At 38.4% G+C, this 13830-nt stretch overlaps 1 protein-coding gene across 1 annotated transcript in view; it reads left to right on the top strand.

The window, feature by feature from the left end:
• PCBD2 (pterin-4 alpha-carbinolamine dehydratase 2) overlaps positions 1 to 13830 on the top strand; it is a 33067-nt gene that overhangs the window by 1390 nt on the left and 17847 nt on the right. Inside the window, exon 2 of the mRNA XM_083600062.1 lies at positions 4984 to 5115. Coding sequence (XP_083456188.1) covers positions 4984 to 5115 — 132 coding nt within the window. The remainder of the gene's footprint in view (positions 1 to 4983; positions 5116 to 13830) is intronic.

Below are 13830 nucleotides of genomic sequence, written 5' to 3'. Positions count from 1 at the left end.
AACCTATTGCTATTAACACAATGCATAGTAGATTATGTTTAAAGGTAATAATTCCTCAAAATTGAACTCGTTTGTATCTCGCCTTTCCTCCACTGAGCTCAGAATGGGGAAAAAAATATTTTCCCATTTTATTATTATAGCCTTAGGTACTTAGGCCGAGTAAGTGACTGACTTAAATTCACCCAGAGTGCTTCATGGGTGAGCAGAGACACCTGTGACTGTAGAAGCACTTTTTAACGTTTATTTTGCTCTAGGGAAATGCCTGGTGCCTCAAAATACGGAGAGCTTACCATTTGCAGTAGTAATTGAAACAGAAGAATAGAATAGATGAAATCAGGCATATAATTAAGGATTTGTGTCTGAATAATATTGACTTGTACATGCATAAGAAGCAGAGAAATCAATTGCATATTCTTTCTGCCAGTTCTCTTTGGTACAAATTTCCCTCCTTGACGGAGTAATTTATGGGGATGTGAGTTCAGCACAATTATACACGTTGCAAAATTCTGCAGTCTGAAAACTTCAGCATTTGTTTAAATGGCAGTGAGGGGACACCAAATATGTTTCTGGCCACAATTTTTGGCAAGTGGGACTTGAAAATGTGGGGGCAATTGTTGATAAACACAAATTTGTGTATGGTTATTTTGCATAACATGCCTTAATTATATACTGAGTACATAATGTAACAACTAGACAGAGAATTTTATTAGCTAATAAAAATATGTAGTTCAGGATACATGCAGCCTACAAATAGGACCTGAGAGATGTGGGTTTGGGATCAGCCTCTCCAGTTTCAGCTGATTTTTGTCTATGTAGATCTTCCACAGAGTCCTGAAAGCTTCATTTGAGAATGTAAATTCAGAATGAGTAAGTCCACTACAATTAAATATTGCCGGTTGGGGGGGTAGGCAACGGACCTCTGGGTTTATATGAGGGAGCCATGCAGCCCTAAGAAGCCTGAGCATTCCAGTGGTTTTAATCCCTCCTCAGCTTTCTTTATGATCAAAGTAGATTTCTGTTAGCAAGTACTTGTGATCATCGTCAATTTCTTTCCATACCACAATCCACAAAATTGTACCCAAAGTGGCTCACAACATTCTGCCCATCTGGCTGGGTTTCCCCTGCCACTTTGGGCAGCTTCAAGCACATATAAAAACATAATAAAACATTAATATAATGAAATAATGAAAACATAATAAAACTTCCTGATGCAGGACTGCCTTCAGATGTCTTCTAAAAATTGTGTAGTTCTTTATCTCCTTGAGATCTGATGGAAAGGAGTTCCACAGGAAGGGCGCTACTGTCAAAAATAACAACCACTTTTAATTTTCTTTAAAAAATCATTTTATTGCAGGAGTCATTTGAATGTTTTAATTAGTAAACTTGGATTTGGAATTGGTTAGAAGAAAGTTGGGTCTGAGTAAAAATTGCAATAGGTTGTATCCTTGTGGTCTTTTCAACTTTACACTGTTAGTCCTACTTAGATTCAACCCCTTGAAAATAATGAGCATGAAAAGGTTAGGTTCATTAATTTCATTGGGTCTCCTCTGAGTAGAGCATATTCAGCTACTACCCAGTGTTGGTTTGGGTTACGCTTTGTAGTAAAATATTCATAGGTGTACAAATTGAAGACCTGGGATTTAGCCTTGACTGCCAGTGTGCCCTGTGTGCTTAAGTGAGTCATGTGACAGACTGGTACCTCAGGTTCCTTCTTTGTACAAAGAAAAAAATACTGCCTTCCTATGTCACAGACGAGTTAGAGATCTAAATTAACTGCTGGCTTCCACAAATACATAGGACACACTTTCAAATAGACAAACTACCCAGATATGGTGCAAAACTGCTGAAGAAGGACATGGAATTTTGCAACATCAAAAGCAAACAGTATGTGGACATTGAATTGTCAATATTGGACAAGCAACTGAAACAGCCATACTTGACCCCGTGATCTTGTCATTGTATCCTACCTCATAACTGCTTTAAAGATGGTCAGCAAATAAAAGTGATTGATTATAAATAATCTGGGAAAGCTAGAGTATGACATCCACCGGACCTCCTATATCAGTAATTCAGGTATCAGAGTGATGTCAGAAAACAATGGAAGTATGACCAGTTATTTGATAACAGTGCCCTTTGATTCAGACTCCATGAAAGCATTTGAAACCTAAGGCTTAAAATCATGATCCCCATGCCCTGTTTATCCTCATATTCTTCACATGTGCTTATTATATTAAAGTATTGTTCAGGTTGTTTTTTTTAAAAAACCCCTGTGTAATTGGAAGTGAGAATTTTTAAATTATTTTTATACAAAAAATATACACACAGAGACAAAACACAAGCTTGAAAAATATACTATCACTGCAATCTTATGCATGTCTACATAGATGTAATCCCCATTAAGTTAAATGGGGCTTACTTTCATGTAAGTGGATTGTAGCCTAACTATATTAAATATCAATTAAGATTCCAAAATAAAAAAGAAGCATTCTTCCCCCTAAAGATAATTTATATTTTGAGAATAACTATCTCATCAACAAATCCTTTCACCTTAAATTTGAATAGTAATTATTAACAGGCTAGATATAAAATTTGTCACTGGTCATTAGGCTTCCAAAATTTGTAATTACTACCAACCATTTAATATGCAGTTAATTTGATTAAAATATGTAGTTAATTTGATTAAAATATGCAGTTAATTTGATTAATTTTTAAAGGTTTAGTAAGAGATTTCTAAAACATCAAAAGTAATCCTAACTGCAATAAACAAACACATACATACATATTGGACTCTGAATATTTTAAGGACATGAGAAATACAATACTATCATCTTGATAATGTAATGTAATGGCCATTCCACAATCACTTTCACTTGTTTCATCTTGTGCGCATGAGCAGTGCTGGAAAGATAATTGAAAGTATAATTGTGGAATATCTATAATTCTTTTTTATATCTATAATTCTTTAATCATGCTAAAGGGAGGGGTTATTTTTTGCTGCACAATTATGTTAACTAGGTTATTTGTTTTGTGAGGTATTTTTTTTGCTCTTTCATGTTAAGTAATGTCTTGATAAGTTTTGTACTTATTTGTTTATGTTTATTTTGGTGTCTACAAAATGTTTTGTAATAAAGGAAATTTTTAACAGCCTGTTTTGCTTTATATTATCACGAATCACTATTGAGACTTGAAATAATACAGTGCCATCTAGTGGGTAAGCTTAAATTTTCATGCAGCAAATCTAGCTGCTCAGATGAAGGATTCATTTTTAAAAATTGTCCATGGTTGAAATATATATATGAGGTTGAATTTTGAGGTTTACAGTGTGATCTTATACATGTCTTCTCAGAAGTAAGTCTCGTTTATTTCATCGGGACTTACAGGTACATGGGTATAAAACTGGAGGCTTACAGTGCAACCCCAACTGTGTCTACTTAGAAGTAATGCATATTCTGAGAAAATTCTGAATTTGGATATCAACATTTTTCAGCCCCAGTTTAACAATGTGGGATGCTTCTATTCAAGATCTTCACTGTTCCATTCCATTTCCACTCAGTTTTCCATTCACTCAGCATTCTGTGGGCACAGAACATGCTCATTGGGTGGTTTTGATGTTTGTGTGGAGTGAACACACCAATGCCCAGCACCAGATATATTAAAATCTAGCATATATCTATTACGTTCTATGGGCAGCTGTCACTTGCATCTCTCGGAACATTTAAAAATAGCTCATTGATTTGTATTCAGTGTCGGTCATTCTCAGAATACACCCACTGACTTGAATGGGTATGACTAAAATGTATTAATTTCAGTGGGTGTACTCTGAGCAGAATTTAGTTGAATATAAGTCAGGCATAGGCAAACTCTGCCCTCCAGATATTTTGGGACTACAACTCCCATCATCCCTGACCACTGGTCCTGTTAGCTAGGGATGATGGGAGTTGTAGTCCCAAAACATCTGGAGGGCAGAGTTTGCCTATGCCTGCTATAAGTCAATATGTGTAACCATCTTTGCCATATGTCATTGAAGTACATGGTTACTAACTTTTCAAAGATGGCTATTTCAGAATGAATGAAAATAGTTGAACTCACAGGATTCTTCAGTTACTTCAGGACTTTTGATGTTGGATAGTTTTCAGATCAATCAGACAATTATAATAATACTGTAAGGCAAAAACACTTTTGACTACATACTTAATTCTGTATAATTTAAAACACCTCTGTTGAGTTGTATTGTTTTTAGAGTGAGAGAGTTAAGCATATGCTTATATATTCCATTCAAACAAGTGGGATTTAAAAAGTGTTTAACTTTGGCAGGATCATGCACACAGCTTTAGAACACTAATAGCATATGTTTATTTGGAAGCTATATTCAATGGCACTTACTCCCTAGTTGAGAGTGGTTAGGATTCCACCTAAGATACATGTTAATTTAAAAGCAACACATGGGCAGACAAAGGAGCTGCCATAGTCCAACATCCCGTTCTTACAGTGGCCAACTAGGTGCTCGTGGGAAGCCTGTTAGCAGGACATGAGTGCAAAAGCACGTTCCTCACTTGTTCCTCAACAGCTGGTAGTCAAAGGCATACTGCATCCAAACTTGGAGGTAGCACAGAGCCATCGTGGCCTTGGCCTAGGTCAGTGATGGCCAAACTTGGCCCTCCAGCTGTTTTGGGACTACAATTCCCATCATCCCTCACCACTGGTCCCGTTAGCTATGGATGATGGGAGTTGTAGTCTCAAAACAGCTGGAGGGCCAAGTTTGGCCATCACTGACCTAGGTGCTGTATGTAAGTGGATGGAAGTGGTTTGCCTGATACAAAAATAATGACCTCATATAATACATTTTCTGTTAATGTCCTGCAGTATTTTCACTGTGACTACGCAAACCAGTATGACAAAAAACACATTACAGCTTTTGAAGAGCAGAACTTGGAAACCATGGTTTTGAAATCCATTTCCCCCCCTCTTTGTCTACCTTGATAGTCTTCACAGCTTCACTGGTTGACTACGGAAGAAAGGAACCAAGTTTTACATGAGCTCAAAGCTTCAGAATGGTCCGAGCTGACTGAAAGGGATGCCATATACAAAGAATTCATCTTCAAAACTTTCAACCAGGTAAATACTTCATTATTGCTATTTTAAGGAAATGCATTTAGCTTATATTTTTACTTCTTAGCTACCGGAACCTGTTCTTCAAAGGCCAACCTATTCACACAAATATTATCACTTTAAAAGTATTGGCGAAATCCTGATCTGTGTTCCATACATATCATTTCAGTTCTTTAGTGTTAAATCCCTGTTACAATGATGAGGCAGTCTATACTTGAATGACTGGAGCAGGCCATTTGTAGCGCTGGATATTTATTGATGCCACACCTGATTTGAAGCTAATTAAACTTAGCTTTACTTCAATTCATGTTGTCTGATTTTCAGAAAGAATTTGCATACTTCCTGCTGCTTTTTTCCTGTACTAGTAGGATTCTGGAAAGTAAGCTTCACCAGCAGAAAAGCATGCTTGGTGAGGAGGTTTCAGAAGGATTAGTTTGAACAAGGGAAGATTAAATAACCCCATTCTGCCCACCACTTCTCTGATTTAAATTACTCTCACTGCTGTGTACCCATTTAGTATGACCCATATTCTAGCACACCATCATGTTTAGTTAGGCACTGAAATGGTACTAGGAAGCAACTTGTGACATATAATTCTTTTGACTTAATGTGGGTTAAAATGATCAATTTTTTTTTTGCTTTTGGAGATAGATATAAATCTTTACAATTTCAGTTCCATGCTGTTGATAATATTTACTAGTACCCCAATGCTTTTAATTTATAGAAACTTCCCAAAGCTTGGGTTTGTGCACACACACAGAGAGAGCAGATCTAATAGATCTAACACAACCTATGCCTAAAACTCAGCTATGTATCAGTCAGTATAGTTTAAGGTCAGGATGTAAACTACCATATTCTTCCTCAAGTCAGTAAATCTTCAGTTTACAGAACATAATACAACTATTTAACAAAAGTCAGACAGCCAAGAAGTATAATTTCCTCAGTGAGCTTCACTTTGCCCTTTGCAGATGGCATAAAATCAGGTGTGTAAAAAGCTGACAAGTTGAAATGACATAAAAGGCATTTCAGATTTATTTGTTGCACATGATATTGAGTTGATTGATCTGTTCATTGAATTTTTATTGCTTTCACAGATAACACAAATGACATATGATGCTTAGAAAACTCTTTATTCATTCCAGGTTTTGAAGACTGTATATCAACAGATGTTAACATACCTTATTGCCAAAGTTTTGTAAGCCCATAGGAATATCTATTATTTTGTATATTACATCCAGCAGAGGAAGAATGGACAGATTCTTTGCAAATCAGGGTAAATATGGGTCAGAGGTAGTTTACTTGGTAAAAGTTTTCACTGACAAGCTGTCAAGTTATGGATTTACGGAATTGTTCTAAAATACCATGCTTTAGAATTCTGACAATCTCTATATCTTCTACCAAGTTGTAAATATGGTATAACATCTTCCCTCCCCCTCCTTTTTTCCTTTGTGTCATGTCTTTTAGAAAGTCAGCCTATAGGCAGGGACTATCTGGTTTTTCTTTATCTTACAAAAGCTACTCAGGGAGCCTTTTGGGCTGAAGGACGAAGACATAAAAATGCTTTTAAATACGTAAGACCTATTGGCTTATGCTCGGACCATAGGTGAAGAATAAAAAGGTGGTATAGGAACTCCATTTTTTCCTTTCCTTTCATTGCTTTTAGATTATACTTACCATTATATTGCCTTTGATGTTGTGTCTGAACAATGCAGACATGGTCTTTTATCTTAAACTTGATCATGTGACCATATCCTTTTCATCTGTGGGGAGAGGAATGATCAACGATTCTTGCAGGTGCATATAAATCTGGTAGTAAAATCTTACCATAATAATATATGTTTCTTAATATTTATATAGCACTCTTAGTTGTCCATTTTTAATCCATACAACCCAGGACTGAGGCTGTGAGAGAGTAGCTTGCTTAAGTTCATGGGTGACATAAGATTCAAACCAGGGAGTTCTTGATTCATAACTTGGTCTCCAACTACTACCCAAAAGAGTTCTGTATTTATGCACAGCCCACAGTGAAAAACCAGTCTCTAGAGCTGTGGTTCCCAACGTGGGGCACCCCCCCCAGGGGGGCAATTTGATTTTTAAAGGGGGCAATTCGAGAATGAGTTATTAACAGTTAATAGCCTTTTAGGCTTCTTCCATGTGAATAGGAGTTCACTTTTTGAATAATAAGGGGGTGGCATCAGGATTTTAGAGATGCTTAGGTGGGGATGGCAAAAAAAAAAAAAGGTTGTGAACCCTGCTCTAGAGGAAAGCTAGCTCTTTATTTGAGCCAGGAAATATGGCTGTTGAAGAGCTGATTATATACATCCAAACAGAAAGAAGCTCTTTACACTTCCTTTTTTGGTCTATATTTTTTCTTTTTTAAAAAAGGAACAGAAAAATTGGGGATTTGGGAGAAACGGTTATCTGTTACTTTCCTGTTTAATATGTAGGCAGTTCAGTAAGCTTCGCTGAAAATTACAGCTATAACTTGAATTTGTCATCTCTTGTGGATTTTTTAAAAAGTACAAAACACATGCAGTTATCAATTAAAACCTAATTCATTATGTATCAGAATTCTGCAGTGCAGCATTCATTAACCCTATTTCCTCTCACCGTGCATAACAAAAGTCTTGCAAACATCTAGACCAGAGAAGGTCAGTTTACCAGATGTTTGGAGATGAGACATCTCTGCTTTGCATCACCTCTTGTTTGTTTCTGATTGCATCCCAGTCTGTCTCTTGAAAAGGGCCATCATCACAAGGCTGGATTTCATCACAAAAGGAATACCCTTCAAAATCATGTGTTTGACTGGAAAGATTCTTCTCTGGGTGTGTGTGTGTGTGTGTGTGTGTGTGTGTGTTTTGTAGGTAGCATAGAATATGATTACAGTTGAAAGGGTAGAGGAAACGGCGTTCCTTGAGTTTGGAAGTAGTTACGGAGTTTCTTCCTTTCTCCCGTATTGTCAGCCAAGTTTCCTGTTTATTTTGGCCAAACGGCAATAGAAGAGAGAAGGATATTTAGAAAAAGGGGCACATGTTGAAGATACGCAGGACTGGCTGGGATACTTGAAGGCAGTTTACAAAAAACTACTATGTTTATTAAATAAAGGCTTCAAGTTAAAGACTTCATTTAGCTTTTGGTACCACTTTTTTGCGTCCTATAACTGATGTGAGAAAGTAAACCCTGTGAGTGTCAGGACTGTAGTTAATATGTTTTAACAGGGTGGTATTCCTGTTTGAAGACTTCTAGTCTGATTTTTAAGATGCATGACTAGGTTCTATTTCAGTCTTGTTAGATACATGAATAATCTAATGGAAGTAGGCTGCAGGCAGGCCGCCAATTCAGTTGTACAAAGAAATATGTTTCAGGAATCTCACTGAGCTGAATTGAGTTTCCTGGAGAAGATTTTTCAGGGTTCTTGACTTCATCTGCAGTGACTGTATTTCACAATCCTGAACCATAAGAATCATAGCGGATATCCCTTTATAACGTTTCTTGTCATATATTTGTATAAAGGCTTGCACAGTATGCAGAGCAAACTAAATAGTAGTTTTGGTACTGAAGTTTTATTAACTGTCAATTCCTTAACTCCAGTAAGTTTGGTAATTTCTGAAAGGTTTCTTTCAGTTGCCTGTATCCTATTAGGGTATTTTTTTGCACATTTGTAAGTGTCCTTGGGCCCATTAAATGGTACTCTTCTCTAACTGAGATTTATAATTAATATTTTCTTATTTAGCATGGATTGATAGTATCTAATTCTCATAGTTTTGGAGAAATGTTTGAGATAATGCAGGTGAATGTTTCAGTACAGCAACAGCAATCTGCACGTAGAAATAGGTTTCCATGCATGGATTTGCTGTAGAGACACATCACACATGGGGTGCGGGGAAGAGTCCTGCTATTTGTGTGCAGTGCAACAATTGAAGGAGAGGGAATTGCCTCCAAATCCTCTCAATAATGTATCACTGAAAAGCTTCACCCCACACAGTAGCTTCCATTAGCTGTTGAGTGGGTGGAGTAAGGAAAAAGGAAAGCATGAGGACCCTTTCCAGGCTAACAACTGAATGTTGTTAGGAGAGATTCCACACAGAAGGCAGTTGTCTTGGGACACAGCAGCAGATTGCCTTGTGAACACAGCAGCAGATTGTATAGACACTTGTTGTGGTTGTCAAGCTCCCAGCATGTCTCTCAGTTTGGGACCTGAAGGATGTTGGATAGGGATTTATCTTGGTTTGCACCACTGAACCAAAGAATGCAAAGGGGAAAGCCACAGTCTCACACTCAAAAAGTAGAATTTAATAAGCTGTATAAGATGGCTGATATGTGTTGATTTGTTTGTTAATTGACACTAAGGCAGAGTTCGTGGTTTGGATCTTTTTCTACCCATCCCCATCCCATCTAGCAATATTTGCAAGAGTTGAGTCCTGATAGTAGCTCTGTGTTTTGGGGGGGTACTTATGCTGGTGGTGGCTCAAAAACCCAACAGGGCTTTCGGCTGAGGTTGTTTTTTTTTGGGGGGGGGAGAGATTCAGGGCTCTAGATTAGTTGTCTCCAATCTGTTCAGACCTGGGGCTCATGTTTAACTCCAACATGCACTTGGGGGCCTATTTCTTAAATTTTCTTAAAACAGTTGTATGGTGGTAGTGCTGCTGTTGCAGACCCCTCTTGGATTAAACCACAACCCAATAATGGGTCCCTCCCAGCCCACTAATTGAAAACCAGTGGTCAGGTGGCTGAGGTGCTAGACAGGTATTTGGAGACAGTAATGGACTTGATATGGGGCAATAAATTGAAGCTGATCCCTGAAAAGACACAGGTATTGTGTGTTCCAAGTTCTCAAGGAAGTGGGTAGACTGCTTGTTTCAGGCAGAGTTGCATTCTCCTGGAAGGATCAGGTCCATACTCCTGGATCCCATATTGTCACTTGAGATCCAGGTGGCCTTGGTAGCTAGGAGTACCTATTTGCAGTAACGGTTAGTTCACCAGACCTGGCTCCTTTTGGATAGAGATGACTTGGCCACATTGCCCCATGCTCTGGTAACTTCCGAACTGGATTATTGCAATGTGCTCCACATTAGGCTGCCCTTGAAGACAACTCAGAAACTTCAGCCGTTTTGAAATGCAGTATCCAGATTATTGGCAGGGGTTGCCTTTAGAACCCATAAAAGCCTTGTTCTACAGTGGCTGCCAGTTCATTTCTGGTTCCAATTTATGGTGCTCACACTAGTGTTTAAAGCTCTAAATTACTTAGGGCCCAAATGTTAGAGAGCATCTCCTGTCCTACAGACCCTCTTGGGTGTTAGGATCAGCAGAGGGGACCCTCTTAATAGTTCCACCACGCTTTTAAGTTTTGAGTGGTGTTGACTCAGGGGAAGGCATTCTTTGTGGCAGCCTGTGAGTTGTGCTGGTGAAGGATAGGTCATTACATATTAGTAATAATAGATAGCCTCATTGCTACACATAGTCTACAATGCCATTCGTACTTAGCTGGAAATAAGCTCCATTGAACACAGTGGGACTTACTTCTTTGTAACATTGCCTTGTTAATAGCTGCTAGCACCTGTTCCCTTGCTAACAACCACCAAAATAGAATTGCTTTGGCAGACTGCGCATGGCATTCTGTGTGTGCACCAGAGCTTTTTAGGCCCCCTTATCCCCACCCTTGGAACCTCTCTTGCCAAAGCTGCTTCTGAAAGTCAGGAGACAGCTCCCCACCATGACGACATTCAGTGTCAACACAGCCACAAGTTGGCAACCCCTCTTTATGTTCTTGGGGCTCTTTTGATCTTGGCCTTTGAATTCTGCAAAACCACAGCTATTGCAGTTATGCACGCTTTATAGAATGTGAATACTTCGGAGCACAGAGCGCAAGTTGAAGAATTTAATTCTCCCCACGTGGAACTTAGAACTTTTCGGCTGAGGGACAACCAGCTCTGCTTATAAGCGGAGCATTAGGGGTGACCTAGATGGACTGGTCTCTACTCATAGTATTCTTCATGTGTGGTGATGGCTTCTTGGCATAAGGTGCTGGGTTGGTTTTATTTATTTTTATCTCTACTTAATTAAGTACAGTACCATGAAGGGAATACTTCTCTTAGTCTGTGGTACTAGAATTCTTTGGCATAGGTTTTTAATTAATTGGCAGCTTCCTGGAGTCAGCTATTCCTTAAATGTAAGTCAGCTTGCTGCATAAAACAATTAAGTCCTTGGGAACTTACTTGATTTTGGATACATTCTTCCCCTACCCCGCCACTCTGTAACTTTCTCATCACATCCCTTTGTCTTCTCTGTTGATCAAAGTCGAGTCAAGTTGTTTTTATAGGCATAGTCCGAATATTTCATAGCTGTCTTGCAATACTTAATCCTTTGGCTCTTTGACTGAAAAATGTCTACGCCTTTTTATGTACTGAAAACATAATATCTTTTAGCCTACAACCTGCAAACTTAAAATGAATTTTATGTCAAATATTCAGTTATGGGCCACATCTCTTGCTTTTTATATGCCACAGTGGCCTTGTGTTTCCCTCCCCTCCATTGTCTGATAGTGAGGTCATTTCTAGTCCTCTGAGAAACTTTATTCCCAGCCAGATGCGGCCCATATATTAAAAGTAGCACCTGTGGCTAATATCACAGCAGCTTACCATAAATTTACATGGTAACCAGGATTATATCTGTCAAGACTGTTAGAAATGTCTAGATTTAATTTGATTTCCAGTATTGAAAGGGTTCTCCTAACATTTTGCTTCATAACTATATTTTTTAAAGTTTTAAAAATCACTCCACTGTTAAGGTTTTTACGGCACTCCCAGCACCCATTAAGTTGATTTGTTAAATGGAGGTCAGAGTAATGCAACTTGGCTGTATTAGGATCGGAAACAAAAGCATTTGTGACAAATTTAGCCCTTTTGCGTGAATCTTCTTGGAGTCACACCAGTGATTCCTTTTGGGTGTAGCTTGTGTCGGATGTGCTTCTTTTCTAAAGAAGAGCACTGAAGATCTGATAGGTTGACCATTCAAAAGCCAAGTTCATTTTCATGGCTTTCAGTAGATTCATTGTCTTAGTTGCTCCCATTTTATACTGTTGCACTTGATTACCTTTTGAATGAGTTTTATATCCACCTACGTTGGGCCTGTGTTTTTCATATGTTTTTTCCTGAGCCGCCTCATTTCCCATTATCCTGAGTCCTCTGCCATATGCTGTGATTTGCGCACCTGCAAAGTTTATAACAGTAATTCTTTGGGTAGTTAGGTTGATGGGTAGCCTCCCTGTATACAGGGATATAATAGCCGATTTGCTATAAATCAAGGTTATTTACGAGCAGTGTTTGAAAGCGGAGAAAAACCTCTGTATTTGAAAATGGTGGTTGAATATTGAACTTCTGGTTTCTGTACCTGTTTGAGGTTATTTCTTTTATGAAAAGCTGGTGGTAAAATTTCCAGGACTCAAAGATATCAATTCACAGGTGCAAAAGTATCAAAACCTTAGTGCAAGAGTAGACTGGTAATACAATTCTAAGCATATATATGTGTGTGTGTGTGTGTGTGTGTGTGTGTGTGTGTGTGTGTGTGTGAAAAACAAGTAGTTCTGACGTGACCAGATTCTCTTTTAGTTTATAACTTCGCATTGGGTGAGTAAATAACACTCTTGTATCAGACTCAAAAGATTGCAGGGCAAAGGTTTAGCTGTGAGACCTGGAAGCTTTCCATCCATTCGTAATTTTAACATGCTGCTAGTGCCAAAAGCTAATTTTCTGGGTGATGATTAAGTGAACTTTAAAATTAACCATTTATCATTTCTTCTGTCTTGAGAGAAAGACTAGGAAACTGGTAAACCTGATCAACATGGTTGTTTTTAAAAAGTAATAATTTTATTATGAAATTTGACATTGTTTTTCCTTGTAATAGGATAATTTATGAAGTTCCGCAGGTTGTTGCAGTTGTCTGCATTCAAATGCTTAACTTCACAGCATTCAGAGTGTCAGTGGTAGTCAAAAGCATCACTAAAAATGCTTGAGTCTGTTAAAAGACCTAAGGTCAAGGCAACATTCATCCCTATGTGCAGTTAGTTTAAAAACAATATCAGCTCTCCCCCCCCCCCAATTTAAACAATAGAACTTTCACGCTACATTTTCAAAAGGGTGTGCTTGCACCAGCAGAAACCTACTTCCTCTCAGTTGGTCTGAATGCAGTGGAATGAACTGAGTTGATGTTGGCAGTGCAGCTAGTACAGAAGAGAAGAGCTTTAGCACTAATGCAGCTATTGCAGCAAACCACTTCTGAGTGAGAGGGCAGGTGTGAAACTACCCCGTGTGAGTCCTGTTCTTTCTGTCTGTAGTTGTTCCACCAGTGACAGATTCCAAAGTTGCATACTTTCTCAAGATTTCATTTCAAAATACAGTGCCATTGTAAATGGCAACATGCTTATGGAAGAGAAATTAGCACTGTTGCCATATATTATTTTTCACTACGTTTATCAACTTTAGGAAGTTGGGCTCTCTTAACTATCTTCATTCATTCTGCCTTCTTACTATGGGGTTGGTCCTTTGGTAAACCAATTTTTTGGGGTACAATTTATCAGAAGACATCCAATTAGGTTGTTGCCTTTGTATTCCATTGTGTCATAAAGGCAGTGATGGCTCACACAGGAATCAGAGCTCACCTCTGTTTTGGTAGGGAGCAGTTGTTAGTCCTGTGAGTGCTTGGTTGCGGGGCGGAATTCTGCAC

This window comes from Podarcis filfolensis (genome assembly GCF_964270895.1).
Source record: "Podarcis filfolensis genome assembly, chromosome: 2".
Taxonomy (NCBI): Eukaryota; Metazoa; Chordata; class Lepidosauria; order Squamata; family Lacertidae; genus Podarcis; species Podarcis filfolensis.
This window is presented reverse-complemented; position numbering and strand designations above follow the sequence as displayed.